Source organism: Podarcis tiliguerta (assembly GCF_965153285.1).
Source record: "Podarcis tiliguerta genome assembly, chromosome: 10".
NCBI lineage: Eukaryota > Metazoa > Chordata > Lepidosauria > Squamata > Lacertidae > Podarcis > Podarcis tiliguerta.
This window is the reverse complement of record NC_139543.1, coordinates 19614401-19636283: the sequence shown is the minus strand read 5'-3', so window position 1 is coordinate 19636283 and position 21883 is coordinate 19614401. Positions and strand designations below refer to the sequence as shown.

At 43.7% G+C, this 21883-nt stretch overlaps 1 protein-coding gene across 2 annotated transcripts in view; it reads right to left on the bottom strand.

The window, feature by feature from the left end:
* FAM3C (FAM3 metabolism regulating signaling molecule C) overlaps window positions 1-16680 on the bottom strand; it is a 36530-nt gene extending 19850 nt beyond the window's left edge. Inside the window, exon 1 of one of the 2 annotated variants that reach the window (XM_083400028.1) lies at window positions 16391-16680. In XM_083400028.1, the coding sequence (XP_083256154.1) occupies window positions 16391-16665 (275 nt within the window). In that variant the 5' untranslated portion in view covers window positions 16666-16680. Of the gene's footprint in view, window positions 1-204; window positions 305-16390 lie in introns of those variants that run through there. The other variant, XM_083400029.1, reaches the window with a different exon arrangement.
* Between the last annotated feature and the right edge of the window lie 5203 nt (window positions 16681-21883).

The following is a 21883-nucleotide window of genomic DNA, read 5'->3' as shown; positions in this document are numbered from 1 at the left end:
GGTTCCAGTCATGCCTACCATCTTCGTTTTACCCTAGCTGGCAGGTGAGATGGGGTTGGCAACAGAACATGCTGAACACCTCAGCCATGCTAGCCTGATCAGCTCCCAGGATGAGGGAGAAGAAGCAATTTCACTTCCACTGCAGAAACCAATTGGGCTTGGCTTGCAGAGCATCCTTGCCTCTCTGCCATCCCAAACGCTCACCTGGGGGAAATTCTGCATACTCGCCTAGGCAGAATTTGTGGTTGCCTATGGTGACCAGTTGAACAGTTGAATAGACATTCCACAGTCTTGCTTACTCTGATCGCTTAGAACTCACATCTCTATGCACTAATACTACTCCTGAGTCTGCTGCCCCAACCCCGTCCCTTGGCATTAAAAAGAACAAATAAACCAGTTGCAATTTCAGCGCTTCGGACATTTTAAACTGCTATAACTCAGCTGTTCTTCAGTTGATTTTTATGAAATTCATCCAGCTTAAACCAGTGAGTGGTTTGCTTATTTAACTATGTGTCTGTATTCTGCCCAAAGTAGTTATTTGGGTGGCTTGCAACGATTAAGTAAAAATACGATTTCATTACAAAATGAATATATAAAATTTTAAAATGTGACTGCAGAGGCTTTATAACATACTCTCCAACATTTCTCTGATGAGAATAGGGACATCCTATTCATTCATTCATACATACATTATACATACATACTCTGGTCATCTGACTGAGTTGCCCAGCCACTCTGGGCAGCTTCCAGCATAGATAAAAACATAAAAAAACATAAAAAAAAACTTCCCTATACAGGGCGACCTTCAGATGTCTTCTAAAGGTTGTATATATACTTATCTCCTCCTGACATCCTTGCATAACTCCATACCCTCAATATTTTCCCGATGAAAATAGGGACATCCTAATGGAAAGCAGGATCAGATCCGAAACCAGGACTGCCCCTGGAAAACGGGGACACTTGGAAGGCCTGTTATAATAGCAGGAAATTTAGAAAACCCAGAGGTTTTCTCATCCTGGAGAAGAGTGACTAGTGGGGTGCCACAGGGTTCTGTCTTGGGCCCGGTCTTATTCAACATCTTTATCAACGACTTGGATGATGGACTCAAGGGCATCCTGATCAAATTTGCAGATGACACCAAACTGGGAGGGGTGGCTAACACCCCAGAAGACAGGATCACACTTCAAAACGACCTTGACAGATTAGAGAACTGGGCCAAAACAAACAAGATGAATTTTAACAGGGAGAAATGTAAAGTATTGCACTTGGGCAAAAAAAATGAGAGGCACAAATACAAGATGGGTGACACCTGGCTTGAGAGCAGTACATGTGAAAAGGATCTAGGAGTCTTGGTTGACCACAAACTTGACATGAGCCAACAGTGTGACGCGGCAGCTAAAAAAGCCAATGCAATTCTGGGCTGCATCAATAGGAGTATAGCATCTAGATCAAGGGAAGTTATAGTGCCACTGTATTCTGCTCTGGTCAGACCTCACCTGGAGTACTGTGTCCAGTTCTGGGCACCACAGTTCAAGAAGGACACTGACAAACTAGAACGTGTACAGAGGAGGGCAACCAAAATGGTCAAAGGCCTGGAAACAATGCCTTATGAGGATCGGCTAAGGGAGCTGGGCATGTTTAGCCTGGAGAAGAGGAGGTTAAGGGGTGATATGATAGCCATGTTCAAATATATAAAAGGATGTCACATAGAGGAGGGAGAAAGGTTGTTTCCTGCTGCTCCAGAGAAGCGGACACGGAGCAATGGATACAAACTACAAGAAAGAAGATTCCACCTAAACATTAGGAAGAACTTCCTGACAGTAAGAGCTGTTCGACAGTGGAATTTGCTGCCAAGGAGTGTGGTGGAGTCTCCTTCTTTGGAGGTCTTTAAGCAGAGGCTTGACAACCATATGTCAGGAGTGCTCTGATGGTGTTTCCTGCTTGGCAGGGGGTTGGACTCGATGACCCTTGTGGTCTCTTCCAACTCTATGATTCTATGATTCTATGATTCTATGAGGTCTTACATCCATATTTGCATGACATGGAGAGAGACTGATCTAAGGCTTCTGCATTTTTTTAAAAAAAGCTATCTAGAAACCTAACCCAATGGCAACTTCCAGTAGGGTACTATAGTACCCTCGGAAAATGTAAACATTTTTCATCTCTTTTTCACCACAGTCACCCTGAAAATACACGGTGATTCTATCAGTCACGTGAATCAGCAAAGTCAGCAGTGTTTTCCTCATTCTTCCCTCATGTCCTTGCTTCTCAGATCACTGAATATTCAGTCCTCTTTGCCTCTGTGCCTTTTCCCCCACTGATATTTCCTGCTCGGACGCCTCCTCCACTTCCTATTAACAGCCAACAATACAAGTTTGCCTTTGCTTCCGAAGCAGTCCCTACCACCTAGAAAAAGTTTCACTTCTTCCACACAAGCAGTGTTAGATCCTCAGATATATTACCCAGGCACCAAAAGGCTCCTTAAATCAGGGTTACAGTCGCCAAAACGGAATGTCTAGTTGCCATTTAGGGACCAGGAGGGTCAAAAGTTGTATTTTTCAATACACCTTTTGGGTTCCTAAAATTCGTTCTCATTATGCAGATAAAATATAGCAGAGAGAATTCTACAGGATGTTTTGCTGGTGTGTGAAAACAGTTGAGATCCCAGGATCCCCAGGCAGGCACCTCCAGATGGTGGAGATGTCAGGTGCCATCCTGACGCTCGGACATCTTCACTTGGTTACAAGTGGCTGATAAAAGTAAAGGGACCCTGGCCATTAGGTCCAGTCGTGGCTGACTCTGGGGTTGCGGCGCTCATCTCACTTTAATGGCCGAGGGAGCCGGCGTTTGTCCGCAGACAGCTTCCAGGTCATGTGGCCAGCATGACTAAGCTGCTTCTGGCGAACCAGGGCAGCGCACGGAAACGTTCAAATCCCCATGATGGGGTGAGCTCCCGTTGCTCGGTCCCTGCTCCTGCCAACCTAGCAGTTCGAAAACATGTCAAAGTGCAAGTAGATAAATAGGTACCGCTCCGGAGGGAAGGTAAACAAGTGGCTGATAGCCCGGTGCAAAATGCGCCTGGCAAATTATGAAAGTTGCACACAAGTTGTGCTCTACTTTCTCTATGTACATCCTAGTGCCAACACTTTTCCTGAGGGCAGGGGTTGACAGGCATATCTACACACCTTCCAGTGTTCCGTTGTTGCGCCCATAACCTCAGTTTAAGGTGCCATTTCGCTCCCAGCTTTCATCTCAATTTCTAACACTGATGCCTTCGCAGTCACTTTGTTCAGGGAGAGCTTACTCAGCTTTCAGCTGAATCCAGTGTTCAAAATTATAGCCAGGCACCAGGGGCATTTGGCACCTGGCTTTCGATCACTTGTGACCAAGTGATGATGCCTGGGCACCAGGATGAGACCATCTGGGGATCCTTGGATGTGGGCTGTTTTCACACAGAAATACCCCACCTTGTAGAATTCTATCAGTTATATTTAATTTGCACAATCGGAATGAATTTCAGACAACAAAATGCCTTTTCTGTGCAGCCTGAGCAGGAGCAGTCACCAATAAGAAAAAGAGGTCAGAATAGGCCAATACATATGTGGACTGTCCCTGGATCAAGTGATTTTTCTTCTTTAAGTTTTCAAAGTTCTTAACCTAGGCTCAAAGTTGTCATCTGAACTAGCCAGGTGTTTAGCTGAGAATGAATCACAGTCAGTCCATCATTTGAAAAATAAGACTTTAGAGCCATCTTGCCCCAAAATGGTAACTAGACATTTTGTTTGGGCGGCCATTTGGAGTCTAGCTTTTATATCTGAGTTTCTAACACTGGTTTTGACCAGGAAACAGGTTTTTCCATCCGCCCCATTAACTATCAGGCAGATTAGAATGCAGCATTAGATACTTGTAGAACAAGGGGAAAGTGCACACTCAGTCAAATAACAATGCAGTTCTGGTATGAATGCTGGAGATTAGAGGACACAGAAAAACAAAAGACAAAATGCTATGTTAGTTAAATCAATTCAAAGTGTTCTCACTGAGTTAGAAGAACATGGGATGCTCATTTGTGAAAGCATCAGGAAGTTAATTCTGCCTTGATGCCAATGACTTGGGAATCTCTGATTCTAGTAGAACTAAACAGTAAAATAAGTTGATAAATATTTCTCTATAATAAATAAATTGTCTAAAATGAAATAAACATGTAATGTATTGAGGTAAGGAAATCTGGAAAGCAAAGCAGTTTTCAGTGCCACACCAAAAACTCTTGAAAAGGAAGCCTCACATTAAAGTTGTTGCGGTGGTCTATTGTGGAGGTCATCAGACATGGATAACTGTGGCCAGGTTACTTCTGTGCATGAGAAGCCCCAGAAGGTGGACAGTATCAGTGTTACAAACTCAGATGTATAAGCTAGGTGCCAAACGGCTCCTTAAACCAGGGTTACAGTCACCAAAACGGAATGCCTAGTTGCCAACTGGGGGGCCTGATGGCTCGAACGTCATATTTTTCAATAGTATGTTTTGGTTCCTGAAATTCGTTCTGATTATGCAGATAAAATATAGTGGAGAGAATTCTACCTCCAGATGGCCAAGATGTCGGTGCCATCCTGCTGCCTGGTCATCGTCACTTGGTCACAAGTGGCTAATAGTCAGATGCAAAATGCGCCTGGCAAATTTCTAATGCTGGGAAGCATACAAGTTTCATTCCTTGATATATAAACTAGATAAATCTGACTGCCCAAGAGCTAACTTCCAAGGCAGTGGGAAGCCCCGTGGTGGAATGAAAGTCCTTGAACAAGGCTTCCACTGGCAGGACTCCTTAGCTAAACCCTGCCCTATAGTTTGCAAATTTGGACAAAATGGCAGACGATGCTCTGCATGAATGGGGAAGTGAGAGAGATAAAGTTTGTGAGGAAAGCAGGGAGCATGCAAACACAAGGCTCATTTGGTACGGCTGCCATACATCCAGGTTTTCCTGGACACATCCGGGAATTGGGCAGCCATTCTGTGGCCTGGTGGATTTTTACTAAATTGGCAAAATGTCCAGGAAAACCCAGACGTATGGCAAGGGGGGTATTACAATAAATAAATCATTAAAAAATCAGGGAAAGCACAAAAAAGTCCTATCATTTGGGCATTCATAGTTTGGTGTTAGATATGAATCAAGCCCATGTTTGAAGAAAATGTTTAGTTACGTTGAATGAATCTCTCCGTTTAAGATATTACCTGCATGCAATGGGGAGGGGAACAGCTCATTCATTCATGAATGGGTGGGTGGGTGGGGGAAAACATTCTCAAAAGAGAAAGGCAATTATCTCACTTGTTACGCACCATGTCGTACAATTCATCAAAAGACATGGTTAGCACTGAAAGTAATTGCAGTTACATCATACACCTTTGCCTCTCTCAGGGGTAAATAGGTAGCTTAATTGCAAGTGCAATCGGAAGGAAGTACACAAGGAACCTGCATGGTTTGGAAGGAAGATATACCCTTTAATTGATCAAAACAAGGATTGGTATCCAAGCATTCCAAGCCCCTCGAGGAGATAACAGGCCAGGTTCCAGTTCGAGAAATGATTGCTGTTATCAAAACACCTAACTCTCTTGTTACTATAAACCAGCCTCCCCACATTTGGACAAAATCGGAAACGGAAGTTTGTTACAGATTCGGCTCCAAATTTATTACCTTACATACAAACCCAAAGCTGGTCTATGGTTTACTGCTATGTCTAAATGCGTCCATTGATGTCAATTCCGCCTTTGAAATCAGTCATAACTGCTTAATGCAGTTGCTTCTCCTGCTATTTTCCATACAGAATGTTTCCTTTCCACATAGCATTTTCTTTAAAACTGGATAAGCCAGATCTGACTCTCTGAAAAGCAATCGGTGTTGAGAAATTCTGGAATGTTGTTACTTTGGCCCAGAGCTTTCACAAGGTCCATCATTTCCCACATTTTTTTTCCCATTCAGAGCAATAAATACTGAAGTGAAAAAAATCCTTTTTTGGGTGAGAAAGAGAAAGCCACTCCTCTCCACATTAGGGAATTTAATGGGCTTTGGCTGCTTGGGAGCTCTTACAGCAAAGGTGGGCAATTATTAGAGAAAAAAGAAAATTCACATTCCTCCCAATGTCCTTGCTCAAACATGATTTTCTTCCTTATCTTTACAGGTGTTGGAGGGAAAAGGGCTTGCCCAGGGTTAGATTAACAGCCTACCTATCCAATTTCACAATTGCTGCCCCATGCTTCCAAATCTAAAGAAGCAACTTTTTCTAGAAACTTCTCTTTTTGCCGCTTGATCCAACAAGGCATGTTGACTCAGATGCAAATCCCAGTGATTTTAAAGGAGCCTCTCCACAAGTCTATGCACCTAAGGTAACAGCTATAGTAATGCATTTTTTTTAATGGAATAAAAAAATCAAATGCAGATTCTGATATAGACCTTTCACCCAACGTACACAAACGGAAGCTAAAATATGGTTCTTATAACTATTTGGTATGGGGCGGGGAGAAGAGAATGCCCTCTTAGAAACTGCTCAAATTAAATTTCTGAAAAAGCTATTTGCGGGTAAGATGAAAAACCATTCACTAAAATCTTTACGGTTTTTACCCGCGGCAGGCTGCAATTACACACAGCAGGTGCACCAGTATTAGAAACACCAGCCTGTCTTAATCATTCTTAATTTAGTAATAAGTAACTACCGCATGCGTGCCCATGCAAGATTGTAAAACATGATCATTCTGGCCCGCTTAAACCTGAAAAGCGTGGGGGGGGGGGGTGGATCGACAGCCTTTGATACAAAAAAAAAGTCTTCTACTTTGCTTCAGGTATAAGTTTTTTAATATATATATAATACGTTCCTGGCACTTATTAAACAGCAGCTACACTTGAGGCATCTTACCATGCAATGCTTAACACACGTCTTCAGAAGGAAGTCCCCATTAATCCCATAAAGCTTGCTCCCCAGGGAAATGTCTACAAGATTGCAGCCTTCATAAATCTGCACACAGCCTTGCCCATCCTGATGATCTTCAGATTTTTGGACTGCAACTTCCATCAGGCCCAGCCAGCATGACCAATGGTTGGAGATGGGAGGAACTGGGAGCCCTCAACAACTGCTGGGGAAAGCTAATCTAATATTTTGGGGTTGAGTTATTGAATTGAGTTGTGAAAAAGAAAAGGGTGATGAGTGAAAAGCATAAATAAAAAGAGAACGGCAGCCAATTGTAACCTGTGTTAGAAATTAGCCAGGCGCCATTTGCGTCTGGCACAGGTCCAATTGCGACCACATAGAGATGTCTGGATGCCAGGATGGCAGCTGACATCTCCATCTGGCTGGCCCCTCCAGATTTCTTAAGCAGGTAAGGTAAGCAGAAGAGCTTATTTGTTTGCATTTCTATCCCACCTTTTTCTCCAAGGAGTACATGGTTCTCTTACCTCCTCAGTTAATTCCTACAATGACCCTCTGAGGTAGGATAAGAGGCTGTGACTGGCCCAATGTCACCACTATACCCCACAGCCTTCCTAGAGCATTTCTGCTGTGGGGCAACTCTATAAATTAAGTACAGTGGTACCTTGGGTTAAGTACTTATTTCGTTCCGGAGGTCTGTTTTTAACCTGAAACTGTTCTTAACCTGAAGCACCACTTTAGCAAATAGGGCCTCCAGCTGCCACCACGCTGCTGCCGCGCAATTTCTGTTCTCATCCTGAAGCAAAGTTCTTAACCTGAAGCCCTATTTCTGGGTTAGCGGAGTATGTAACCTGAAGCGTATGTAACCTGAGGTGCCACTGTAGGTAAATGAATATGGGGATGGCAAAAGATCCTTCTCATTTAGAGAAGGATATGAAATATTTTCCTTGAATTTGTTTTATTCTGGATTGCTGTATTTGATATTTTAATGTGTTGTAAACCACTTCAATATTTTTTCTTTAAGATATAAAGTAGCATAGAAATAATAATAACAATGATAATAATAAGTAATTTCATTGCAAAAAAAGTGGCTGGATATTCCGTTGTGGTGACCGTAACCCAGGTTTAAGGTGCCATTTGGCGATTATCTTATATATCTGAGTTTCTAACACTGCCCCTGAGGAAATGCCTAATTTCTGTCACTGGTCAACACTGCTTCTTAAATCTTTATTCTCAGCATTCAAATTAATTCAACTTAATGCGAAATAATCTCGTTACTTATACACAAAACTTTAAAACAGTTGACATCACGCCATTAGGCATCAGATATGCAAACCCTAATTTACAAATTGTTTTTCTTAATAACTGATACCATTTCCACACAACTACTTCAGGCTCATTAGCATGTTGCCAGGTCACCACCAGCGACTAGAAACTGCCCCAGGCGATTTGCAGCAGATTCCCTTTTTCAGTACTAATATTGCACTAGATGAACCTCAGGGTCCCTTCTAACTCTGTGATTCTATGATATATATAGCTGCCACTGGACATGCTCAGCGCACTACAAATGAAACTCTTTATCAATTATCGAGTCCGTACCTTCCCACCACAAACCTCCACTCCTTACCATTTTTCTTAACCTGATCAACGCCAAATGTAATCTCTGTCTCTGGAAAGAGCTCGTATCTCGTTCCGTTTACTGAGTCGCAGGGCGTAGTGGGAAGGGAACTCTAATCAGCTGGTTGGCTTTGCTGCAAAAACTGCACCTCCCTTAAGAGAAAGCAGCTTCTGTGTACAAGTTTATTTGAAGGACTATGCAGGATTGAATTTGGCGTTTTATTTCATAACCAGAAGTGGCGCTTTACCGATATTCAGAGACCATCCCTTCTCTATGTAGCTGTGCCAAATCCTAACAGCACTTGCAAGCCTGGCTCAAATTAAAGAACCAGAGGCAAAGAAAGGAAACAAGGAAGTTCACTTGCAAAATGTTACACATTGTTCTGCAAAAAAGTACTATAGGTTAGAATCTGTGAAGGAGAACTAGGAAATAACAGTTCTTATGCAACAGTGGTCATGATTTTTCTATTGCATGTTCCTTTGGAGGTTAATAATTAGATGTATTTTTTTTTCAAGTCCTCAGATATTTTTCTCCAAGTGTGCGTGCACTTTCACCTTTTCAATTTCGTAATTGCAGAATAGCTGGATTTTGAAAGCATACGTCAGCACCTGCTATCTCTGGGCAGCTGGCTGAGCCCAGGGACAAAGCTTGCCCTGGGCCCCTCCTAGATCCTTCTTTCTGAGCAGTGGCAAGTGACTGGGAATAGCCACTCTTTAAATTTCCCACAATGCCTCCAGCCCAGGTTCACCCTGGGGCATTGTGGGAAATTATACAGTTGGCTTAATGCTCTTTGGATCACTGCCACTGCAGTCACATTAAACCCACCAGGGCTACTGACAGATAAGGGGGTTGACCAGAAGACACTTTGCCCAGTTTTAGAAACTCAGATAATATAAGCCCAGGTACCAAATGGTTCCTTAAACCAAGGTTAGGCTTGCCAAAACAGAATGTCTAGTTTCCATTTGGGGGCAAGACAGCTTTAAAGTCTTATTTTTCAAATGATGGACTGACTGTGATTGATTCTCAGTTAAATATCCGGCTAGTTCAGATGACAACATTGAGCTTGGTTAAGAACTTAAAGAGGATCACTTGATCCAGGGCAGTCTGCCTGTATATCAGCCTATTCCTGCCTCTTTTTCTGAATGGTGACACAGACGATTCCTAATGTAAGAATATTCTTCACAACTGTGAGCAGGGCAGTGGGGTGGAATAAAGGAAGACAAGTTACAACAATTAACTACAATGCTGTACACCGCTCCTGCTCAGGCTGCACGGAAAAAGCATTTTGCTTTCTGAAATTCATTCTGACTGCGCAACTAAATGTAACTGGTAGATTTCTACAGGATGTGGTTTTAGTGTGTAAAATAGTCAAGTTCCAATGATTCCCCAGGCATGCACCTCCAGATGGTGGAGATGTCAGGCGCCATCCTGCCACCCAGGCATCCTCATTAGGTTGCAAGTGGTCAAAAGCCAGGTGCCAAATGCACCTGGTGTTTGGCTAACCCTGACTTTGCCCAGCACTCCCAACGGGCCTTGTACCAAAGATCTCATTCCACACAACCCATGCAAAAGAAAGGTGTTTTAAAATTAATTTGTGTATCAGTAATAATAATAATAATATTTTTTTATTTATACCCCGCCCTCCCCAGGGCCAAGGCCGGGCTCAGAGCGGGCTCAGTAGATGGACCATTAAAGAAAAAATGGTTGGCTAGCAATTTCTCAATTTACCGTATTTTTTGCTCTATAAGACTCACCTTTTCCCTCCTAAAAAGTAAGGGGAAATGTGTGTGCGTCTTATGGAGCGCATGCAGGCTGCACAGCTATCCCAGAAGCCAGAACAGCAAGAGGGATCGCTGCTTTCACTGCGCAGCGATCCCTCTTGCTGTTCTGGCTTCTGGGATTCAGAATAATTTTTTCTTGCTTTCCTCCTCCAAAAACTAGGTGCGTCTTCTGGTCTGTGCGTCTTATGGAGCGAAAAATACGGTGATTTTTAAAAGCTAGATTGCATGCATTTCTTCAGATGGAAAAATACAGAAATGCAAAAATACTGAGCCAGAGAACTGGTTAATCGAGCCCAGTATGATCTACTCTCTGCTGGCCATAGATCTTTGAAGATGCCAGAGTTTGACCCAGGGCGTTCCTCATGAGAAGTGTGTGCTCTGCCGCTGTGCTTCCTCTCTACGCTACGCTTCCCACACTATGCTTCCCCCACTTCTGCCTCTGGCCTGAAATCACATAAGGCAATCATGTGTGGTGGCCACATGCATTTTCGGTTCGATGCTTTAGTGCTAAACTAGGGGTTGTGAAGGAAACCATTTCAAGGACCAAAAGGGGGTGTACCTTCTTCAGGAGGGTAATTTTTTAGCCATGGCTTTAATTTAACTCACCCATGCAGACTGTACGGCTGGCTGCTATCAAAAATTGCATGCCAGGAAAGGCAAGACTCGGGAGGTTTTGCTTAATGCAGTTGCTTCTAGGAAGTAAGGAGCTACTTTGCATTGAAAAACTTTGGTTCAGAATTCTGTGCAATTTTCCTCTATTTCCTGAGGAAGAATTTCATATCTATCACCAGTCTTAAGGGCTACAATCTCTCTCTATATATACAGTGGTACCTCGCAAGACGAAAAACTCGCAAGATGAAAGAGTTTTTTGTTTTTTGAGTTGCTTCGCAAGACGAAATTCCCTATGGGCTTGCTTCGCAAGACGAAAACGTCTTGCGCCTTTTTCTTAAAACCGTCAATGCATTCCTATGGGAAACCATCAATGCATATCCGTGCTTCGCAAGACGAAAAATTCACAAGACGAAAAAACTCGCAGAAAGAATTAATTTCGTCTTGCAAGGCACCACTGTACATAAAGATGCTCAGGGGCCCAAAATAAATGTACAGGTTTGCATCATGCAAGTGCAAAATAACTCTGCTGTTAACAGTTCCACTTCAGAATGAAAATTAAAAAGCAATTTAAAACCATGGTATCAGAAAAGCCAGGCCTACAATGCAAACACTTGTGGTTTTTATTATTATTTTACAGCTGGAAAGGCAAATACTGTAGTGCTTAGATAATAAGGAATCCTTCGTTCCATGACCTCCTGTACAATATTTTACTATAATATTAACAGTGCAATTCCCATGCATGCTTACTCTGAAGCAAGTCCTCAGTACTCTGCGTTCAGTCTCAGGCACATGTGAATAGCATTGAGGTAGAAGTACTATTGAGTTGACCTTCAACTTACAAGGGATTATGTTCCAGGGATCACGTGTAAAGCCAGAATTGTGTATAGTCAAAACACACTCTCACGGCACCTCCAAACACTCTCCGAAGGCTATACACAGTCTCCCAAGGTCAGTGCCATTTTTTCTTTCCTTGATGCCCGCCCCTTCTCATTTATCTATTTAGACCAAGTGCAAAAACCTAAATTTGCACAATTTAAATGCACAGAAGTTGCAAGCCGATTTTATATATACACACACACGCACACACAAACTAAAGCGCTAATTAAACTGTTCAATAAAGGTATGACCTCTACTGCTTTTTAAATGCCTAGTCTAAAGGCACGTACTTACAAAAAAATTAACTGAATTCAACTGAGCACTGTCAGATATTTTCTTTTTGTAAAACAAACTGCTAAGACTTGGGAGAAGGGCGCGAATGTGGTGTCTACCAATGGATCTCCTACACAGAGCTTATACAAAGTAAAAAAGGTCAGCCTCCTGCTTCTAGATGATAATTACAACCTAACAAAGGAAGGGGAATGGATGCCAAATTCAATGTATTTTTCAAAACGTTTTTTAAAAGAAGCATTTTCACAGCGTTTTTTTTATATGTGTGTAGATTTCACCTTAGTTACCAAAGAGATTGGAATGCTCCACACTATACAGTCATACCTCGGGTTACAGACGCTTCAGGTTGCGTTTTTCCGGGTTACAGATCCGCCGAAACCCAGAACTACTGGAACAGGTTACTTCCGGGTTTCGGCGGCCGCGCATGCGCAGAAGCACTGCGGGTTGCAAACGCTGCGGGTTGTGAACGTGCCTCCCGCACGGATCATGTTCACAACCTGAACATCCACTGTACTGCACATGGAAGAAGTGGGTGGCCTGCGTTCTCCCTCTAGGGGGCCCCACAGTCCAAATTCTCCACACTGCCAAGCCAGGTTTGTCAAGCAAGAGAATGAAGTGGTGACTGCAGCCTCTCCGATTTCTCTTGCTTCTGCCCTCTCCCTGGGCAGAGTCACAGGGCACAATTCCCTGCCATGCTCCAGAGAGAGAGAGAGACAGCATGTGCACTCCTCCTCTGAGTGATGCACCAACCTTTACTACCACACCCCCACGAGAGGGGCAGGACTTGAAAGCATGATAGTGGTCCCAACAAGCATCAGTTGACACTTAACTTATGAAACCCCATTTATTATTTTGTTCTCAATTCACCCCGCCCTTTTAAAACTCTTTGCAGTCAGAGGCTCCATCAAACTGCCTTAAGAACTACTCTAAATATATGTAGTGCCTCCAAATTCATAGCCGTTGTGCATGCTCCTTTCTGACAAGGTTTTGGGTTTTGTCAGGTAATTGTGTGTCTGAACTCCCCGCCCCAAAGAGAGGTGCCTCCTCACACTGCCCCACAGGGGCCTGGGAAGCATCCCTTGGCCAGCGCCAGAGGTACCATTCCCCTGGGGAGCTTGCAGCCAGGACTGCTGCAACAAACAGCTGTGCAAGCCTTTGGGAGGCAGAGACGCAAAAGGGCATCGGAAGAGGGAGGGAAGGAAAGAGGGACAGAGGCCAGTGGTGCCCGCGGCAAGTGTGGGATAACAACTGCCTCATGCGGCAGGGCAAACAAATCAGAACAAATGATCAGCAATGGGCTAACATCATCTAACCTCCCTGCAAACTTTGCACAAGGAAATCACAATCATGACTCAACAAACAGGTCATCCTGACGCCTCCCACCCAGTACAAAGGCAGAGTAATCTCTACTTTTATGGGTCTGTAAATGTTAATAACGCAAAAGTGGTGTGAAGGGGAAATTGTCCAGTAGGCTTTGCTGCATATGCCTTTTGGGAACGCTGCCCCTTCCTTGAAATACAAGGAATGCTCCAAGACTGCAGAGAAGGAGAGGTCAGGGCAAGAAACCAATAAATATTTGGCACAGTAGCAGAATCTAGGTAGATAAAAAGAAAGGGACATAGCCTAGGAGGAAGAGGCAGAAAAAGTTTTCAAAGAGGCTTAGCAGTAGCTTTAACATGCATAGAAGTTGTCACTGTAACCTCCTATTAAATTTTATCTAGAAAACCAATCCCCACTTCACTGATAATGAATTGAGAATGCAGACTTTCACCACTCCAGTGGTGACGTGGATAACAGACAAACGAATATCATCATGCTCTGCTTTATGCACCCATAATACACAAGGCGGGGAGGGAGAATGTACCCTGTTATCACTCAGACTGACAAGAGTACAAGAGGATTAATATGTGTTAAGCAGTATTTCATTTCTCGGAAGAAGTGTCAGTGCTCAAAGTTCCTGGAGGAGGTGGGACTTCAGACTTCCCCAGCTCCAGGTGCGTGGCAGCTGACTGTGGCTACTCAGCGACCATGGGAACCACACTCTGTATATGCTCTGGGATGCTCATTTAACCCATGCAGCTTGAACTTCTCAGGACACCTACAAGCGCATAGAAGCACTGCACCGCAGAGTTGGATAGGGCATATATGGGATTAACATCAAACAAAATAAAATGTTTTCAAGCACGCAAAGAGCTTCACATGCGTTATGCAGCGGCGACCCTTTCATCAAGCATGGGGGTGCCAACTTGAATAAAATATTGGGGGTGCCCAGCTAACCTCAGCCCCGCATAATCAATCACATGATGTGGTCCATGCACACCATTGGAATGGCAACGCCTACCAACTTTGGGAGGGGAGCCAGCCTCCTCAAATATTTTATTGGGGGCGGTCAAAGGGATCTCAGCTCCCAGGAGTTGGCTCAAGTGCCTAAAGTCAGCCAGTATCACCACACGCACACCCCATTTCGCAGATGGGTAGACTGAGGCTGAGAGAAAGACATGAGTAGCAACCTAGGAAGTTCAGGGCAGAGGCAAGACTCAAAGCAAGGGGTCATTGTTGGAAACTGAGATAAGAAAGCTAGGAGCTAAATGGCATAGGGAAATCCTGTCCTAATCCAACACTGTAACTACTGCACAATGTGTTATATATTGGCTCCTTTCAGCTCTTGAATCACTGTTTCTGTATTCAGCTGAAAGCTTCGTTTTGCTACTAAGCTCTCCCTGAATAACGTATAAATGTGAAGGCATCAGTGTTAGAAATGGAGATACGAAAGCTAGGAGCTAAACGGCACCTTATAAACCAAGGTTATGGGCACAACAATGGAATGTCTAGGCACACTTTTTTTAATAACAATAATACAAAACTGAAAACGAACAAACTGCAGCTAAAATATTCCATTCATTTTTCACATTCCTTCCCCTGCCCACCCCCTAATATTCTTGAGAGGGGCTCTTCTCTGGTCTTTGGAGAGTAGCTGGAAGCAAGGAGGCAGAAAAAGGTCCTCCTTTCCTTCCACTCTGCGGTTTTCATCAGAAATCTCAGATGCAGGGCTGCACCCAGAGCTCAGAAACTGCTCGCACTAATGAAATTCGCTGTTGCAAAATGCCACTAGAACAATGGGAATTTCGAAACTGCCTGCAGGAGTGGGGGAAGAGGGCGAAAAAGTTCCCACTGTGCTATCTACAATGTCTCCCTGTTTGTGGAAAGCTCTCCCTAGGAAGAGTTGGCTGGCACCTTGGGTTAAGAACTTAATTCGTTCCGGCGGTCTGTTTTTAACCTGAAGCACCACTTTAGCTAATGGGGCCTCCCGCTGCCGCCGCCACGCGATTTCTGTTCTCGTTCTAAATCAAAGTTCTTAACTCGAGGTACTATTTTTGGGTTAGTGGAGTCTGTAACCTGAAACATCTGTAACATGATGCTTCTGTAACCCGAGGTACCACTGTACACCTTTAGGCACCAAGCAAAAATGTTCCTTTTTAACCAGGCCTTTGGCCTTTTAAAGTGTGATGGGGGGGGCGGGTATTTTTCTTATGCATTTTGTGTTTTCATATTGTGCTCTTTTCCTTGCGCACTGCCCTAAGACCTGGGCACAGGGCAGTATACAAAAGTAATGATCATCATCATCATCATCTCTTGGATTAGACAGTAAGAGCTGTTCGACAGTGGAATTTGCTGCCAAGGAGTGTGGTGGAGTCTCCTTCTTTGGAGGTCTTTAAGCAGAGGCTTGACAACCATATGTCAGGAGTGCTCTGATGGTGTTTTCTGCTTGGCAGGGGGTTGGACTCGATGGCCCTTGTGGTCTCTTCCAACTCTAAGATTCTATGATTAGAGGAGAACAGGGGTCTTCTCCAGTCTTCGGAGAGTAGCTGGAAGCGGGGAGGCAGAAAAGGGTCCTCCTTTCCTTCCACTCTGCGGGTTTCACCAGAAATCTCAGGCGCAGGGCTGCTGAACGCAGAGCTCTGAAACTGCTGGCGTTTCCGGTCGCCAAATGCGCCTGGAGCAACGCTAGTTTCGAACCCTGCGAGGGCTGCGTGTGCTGCGTTGCGCGCGGGCTCCCTCGCCTTTCGGAAGAGAAGAGCCGCAGAGCCTCCTTCCTCCGCCGGCGTCCGAGGTGAGCTGCCAAAGGCGCCCAGCCGAGGACGGGCAGCAGCCGAGAGGCGGCTGAGGAAGGGCGGCCGCGAAAGAGGAACCGAGGCTGTAGAAGGAGCCCGCTTCCGAAGGGAAAGGGAGAGATGGAAAAGGCCGCAGGGGACGCGCGCGCGCCTCTCCTCCCGGGGAGGCTCTTCTTCCCTCGCCCGCCTTACCTGCCGCCTTCGCCGGCCCACCAGCAGCGAGCGTCTCGCCGCCGCCACCGCCTCCTCGCCTCTTCCTCCGACTGCGCATGCGCCTTGGAGGCTCGCGATGCGTACCCAGCGGCGGCCGCCCAGAGCGGCGGCGCAGAGCGAGGGACGGAGTGCTGCCCCCTAGCGCTGGAGGACCGCCGCGCCTGTGGTGGCGCAGCGGCCTTCGCGTAGCCTGAGGCGCTCCAAGACCGAGAGCGCTCCGAGGGAAGTGCAGAGCGCGGTGTCCCGGGCCGCATTGTTCCCCCCCACCACCAAAAAAAAACCCACCTCGGGTTATTGAGATTCTAACAAATCGACTTCGCGTACAATATAGCATTCTTTTTTATGTTCCCCTTTTTCTCCCACCCCCGTCGTTTCGGCGGGGTTGCCATATGTCCGGAATTCCCGGGACGCAGCCAATGCCGCGGGCGTGAGGGGTGTCGGGTTGTGCATCCGGGAAAATCCGGGCGGATGGATCGCGTGCCGCTTTTCCTTATAAATAGCTCGGAAACGTCCAGTTCTTTCGAAATTTTGCGGGGGGGGGGAGCAGCTCAATAATTTTGCCAATGAAATCGCAACAAAGATTTGCCAAATATTTTCACTTTTTAAAAATATAGCAACCCTATCTTTATGATCATGACCCTTAACTTAATCTTATCATTTCTTTCTTTATTCCCGCCTCTCGAATCCAGCTCACGGTTTCAGATCATTTTGATGCTTCAACGGATAGCCCAAAATGGGTTTTCCAGAAGCAGGTTCACCACTGGGGTCTCCAAATGGACAGCAACAATCCTCAAATAACGATTGCATACATAGTTGTCGTTGCTTAGACTTCCCTCCACCTTAGTGTCGCCACTCGTCATATTTCAAAAAGTGAAAAACCAGGACACCCCCCCAAAAAAACTATTTTTTACACAGACGCCAAAAAAAGCGTGATTTAAAAAAATAATAATTGTTAAGTTTTTCAGTTTTACATTTTTGAATATTCATTTAAACAACCTTAAAATATCAACGACTTTCTTCTCTTTCTATTGATCATTTTGCATACCAGAAATTCCTGCACCTTTTGCATAAACTAAACCATTCAGTATTTTTAGATTGACTTGATTTTTTGATTGATCCAGGACAAAGCGCCACCTTTTGGATATTCCCCGCGGACGTCAATTCCACCTTTGAAATCCTGTTAAATGTCCAAAAAAATCCGGACGTATGCCAGCCGTAGCATATACAAACATTTGCCTCTCTTTCTTAGCTCCTTTCGTTTCTTACTCTTTGTATTTCTTCAAAAGTCACCTTTTTAAATATATCTTTATTAATTTAAAATAAATACATTTATGAGAAAACTGACGTACATACAAGTAAACAAACATACAATCAAACAAACAAATAACAGAAAAATCAAACAAACCACCGCACTATAAGATACAAGAAGGTTAATATAATTATCATCATATATACTCCTGATACTGAACACAATTCTAAAACTTATAGAGAAGAAATTTAAAATGGACTTCCAATTAATCTCACTGTACTTTATCTATCCATTACTTTATACCGCACAGCTACATATTTCTTTTGACTGCTTGATGTATTTAATTGTTTACCATTTTTTAAAAAAATAATCTGCATATCTCCCCCATTCTTTGTTGAAAGTTCTTCCTTCTTTAAAGGCGTTGTCCTTCTTTTTGGCAATTATTAATTGACATTTTATTGGGGAAAAATCAAATATAAAGTAGTAAAGTGATACGAAAAGAAGAAAAAAGGGAAAAGAACAAAACACTGAACTGTGTAAAGGTGAGAGAAACATGATATGAATAGATACAAAAAATGCCCTAACCCATACATTCTTTTAAAAATTTCATATTATTAACCTAATACTAATAGAAATATTAATAGTCTACTACATTTTGTATAAATTCATTCTACATATTGTATTTATGCAATACTGTAGCTGCAGCAGTGTCTGGGCAAAAATCGTCCGGGAAAATCTGGGCGTAAGGCAGCCCATGATGGCAGTGCCGTTTTTGCTGACTTTCCATAAAAATAGCTCAAAAACAGTATTTTATTTTATTTTCTGTGCCATAAAAGCTTGACAACTCTGGGCAAAACTTTAAAAAAGAGCTTAACAACTTTGCTAAAAAAGCTCCACTGTTTGAAATATGGCAGCCCTAACCTCTAAAGTTAGAGCCTCCAGATTGCACTGGATTTATGATACCCTCATCTCTAACTATTAGGCATGCTGGCTGGGTTGATGAGAACAGAAGTCCAACAAAATTTGGAAGGCCACAGATAAAAGCTGCAATCCTTTATTGCATATTATTATTAATATTCTGTTGGGAGCCGCCCAGAGTGTCTGGGGAAACCTAGCCAGATATTATTATTATTATTATTATTATTATTATTATTACTATTATTACTATTATTACTATTATTACTATTATTATTATTTACCTGGCAGTAACTCCTGTTGTTCTCAGAAGGGCTTAGAGCAGCATGGAGAACATCTCTAAAAATCCAGGGCTGCAGAATTTAATAAACTTGAGGGGGGAACTACGAAAAAGCTGCTAATTGTATGGTTTTTGCTGGGAGAACCTACTGTGCTGGCTTTGCTAAGATGGGTGACCTTGCAGTGGCATCACTTGTTTCTAAAGAATTGGGGCGTGTTCTCATAGAAATGTCTATGGCGCAGAAAAAAAACAGAATGACAGCCTGGAAGAAATTTTCAAGAAATTGCATTGTTTATTATAAAGTAAGATATGATTGAGGGAAATGTTGGTTTCAATGTGAACATGGTTTTGGAAACTGTAATGATGAAAAATATAAATAAAATTTTTAAAAAATAAAGTTACAAGAAATGCTATCGTTTATTATAAGGTAAGGTACGATTGAGGGAATGGAATGTGGTTTTGGAAACTGTAATAATGAATTTTTTAAAATAAAATTTAAGTTTCAGGAAATTCCAGACCTACCTGCTGCTTCAGCTATTACGGTGACCAGAGGAGGCTGATCTCATGCTCAGCCTATCCTAAGCTTCCCCAACCTGCCACTCTCCAGATGTGTAGAACTACAACTCCTATCACCCCCAACCAGCATTCCCGGTTTTTCAGAGTCTCAGACTATCCTGCATTTAAAGCACACAGCTTCCCCTCAAAGAATCCGGGGAACCGCAATTCCTAGCACCCTGAGCAAACCACAGTTCCCGGGATTCTTTGGGGGGAGGAAGACAATCCTTTCTTCCGACTCTCATCTCCAGCTTGAGGAGACCCCGAACAACCACATACGGACTCAGCTACACAGCTGCCAATAAAATGTGTGTTGTAAAGTGCAATATACAAATGTGACATTAGATGGTGGCGGTGAGCTATGGCAAATTTAATGTGGTTTTCGAAACGTTTTGAGAAGAAGCATATTGACAGCATTTTTTATATGTGTGTAGATTCCACCTTAGTCAGGGTTTCCTGACTAAGTCAGGAGCAGGGTTTCCCAAACTTGGGTCTCAGGCTGTTTTTGGACTATGACTCCTGTCATCCCTAGCTAGCAGAACCAGAGGTCATGGGTGATGCGAATCATAGTCCAAAAACAGCTGGAGGCCCCAGTTTGGGAGAGCCTGAGCTAGAAGCAGTTTGCTGCCCTTCTTAACTGAGTTTCTAGGGTTTTGAGATGAGGGGGTGACATATTGGAAACCTATTGCCTCCTTAATAATATTAATTTTAATAATAATTTATTATTTATACCATGCCCATCTGGCTGCTCTTCCCCAGCCACTCTGGGCGGCTTTCAACAAAATATTAAAATACAGTAATGCATCAAACATTAAAAGCATCCCTAAACTGGGCTGCCTTCAGATGTCTTCTAAAAATCTCGTAATTACTGTTCTCTTTGACATCTGGTGGGAGGGTGTTCCACAGGGCGGGTGCCACTACCGAGAAGGCCCTTTGCCTGGTTCCCTGTAACTTGACTTCTCACAGTGAGGGAACCGCCAGAAGGCCCTCGGTGCTGGACCTCAGTGTCTGGGCAGAACATTGGGGGTGGAAACACTCCTTCTCGAATGACCAGGCCAGGCATCCCCAAACTCGGCCCTCCAGATGTTTTGGGGCTATAACTCCCATCATCCCTAACTAACAGGACCAGTGGTCAGAGTTGATGGGAATTGTAGTCCCAAAACCTCTGGAGGTCTGAGTTTGGGGATGCCTGGACTAAGCCAACAACAGCAGGTGTTCTGTCTCTGGAGCAATGTTTTCCCTTGGTTGTAACACAGGGGTGACGCCAGACTTCTCTATCCAGCCCTCAGGACTCTCCTCAGGCTGCCATGCTCCCCGCAGCCCGGCTCACAACCTCCTTGGCTGGGAAGCGTCCTTCAAGTTTGATAATATCTTGTTTTCCTGGACGGGGGTTTTCTCTGCCCACTTTTGCATTCTGGCCCATCTTGGTTTTTTGCTCCCGACTCCATGCACGACCTGCATGGAGCCCTTTGAAAGGTTGGGCACAAGATGTGGGTCATAATATTGATTTGAATTTGTGGAAACAATTGTGGAAAACAAATTTAAAATTCACTGCTAGTTATGCGTTAAAGGAGAACCACCCAAAAATCATTCACAGATGGTACTTGACACCAAGCAAACCAGGCAAAATATTTAAATGTAAAAGTGACCTATGTTGAAAATGCAAAGAAACAACTGGCATATTTTACCACCCGTGGTGGTCTTGTAGAATAATAAAAGAATTATGGGAGATAGTACATAATGAACTTAAGGAAATGTTTAGAAGGACGTTTCCTCAAAACCCAGAAGCTTTCCTTCTGGAAATAACAACAGAAATCCCCAAAGATCTAATTACTCTATGGATGTATGTGTCCACAGCTGCCCGAATTCTGTCGCACAAAAGTGGAGAGCAGTACCATCCTGAGAAGAATGGCACCTTAAAATATTAGAATGTATAGAATTTGCCAGTATGACAAATAGATTGCGATATAAAGACAATAAGGGTTTAAAAGAGCACTGGACATTATATATAGATTATATGTGGAAATGTTATAACAAGAAAATAATCATAACTGGCTGACAAAAATACTCAGCAGTAGAGGTTACAATGTGGAGTAGTGTAAGGTCATGAATGCAACTTTGTAGAGCAAGAAAACACAGTTGAAACCAGGAAAAGAGTAGAAGGGGAGTAAAAGTTAAGGTTTATAAGAGTCAAATAAATTGGAGGAATGAGTTATGGTGCCATTAATAGGAGGAGTTAGGCTAAGACCAGACCATGTCATTACCGAGGAAGCAGATTTAGTCGCTGTTTGTGGACTATCTTTGCCTCCAGGTCTGGTCTTGACCAGATGGAAACTGAAATCATCAAGGGAGACCCACATGTGCAGCTGTACAATGCCAGGTCAATGAATCGTAAGATCACTGCCATCCATGAGTTGCGGTGAATGCTTCTCTCTGTGAGGGAGCATTCTCAGACATGCTGAAAGAGGTGGTT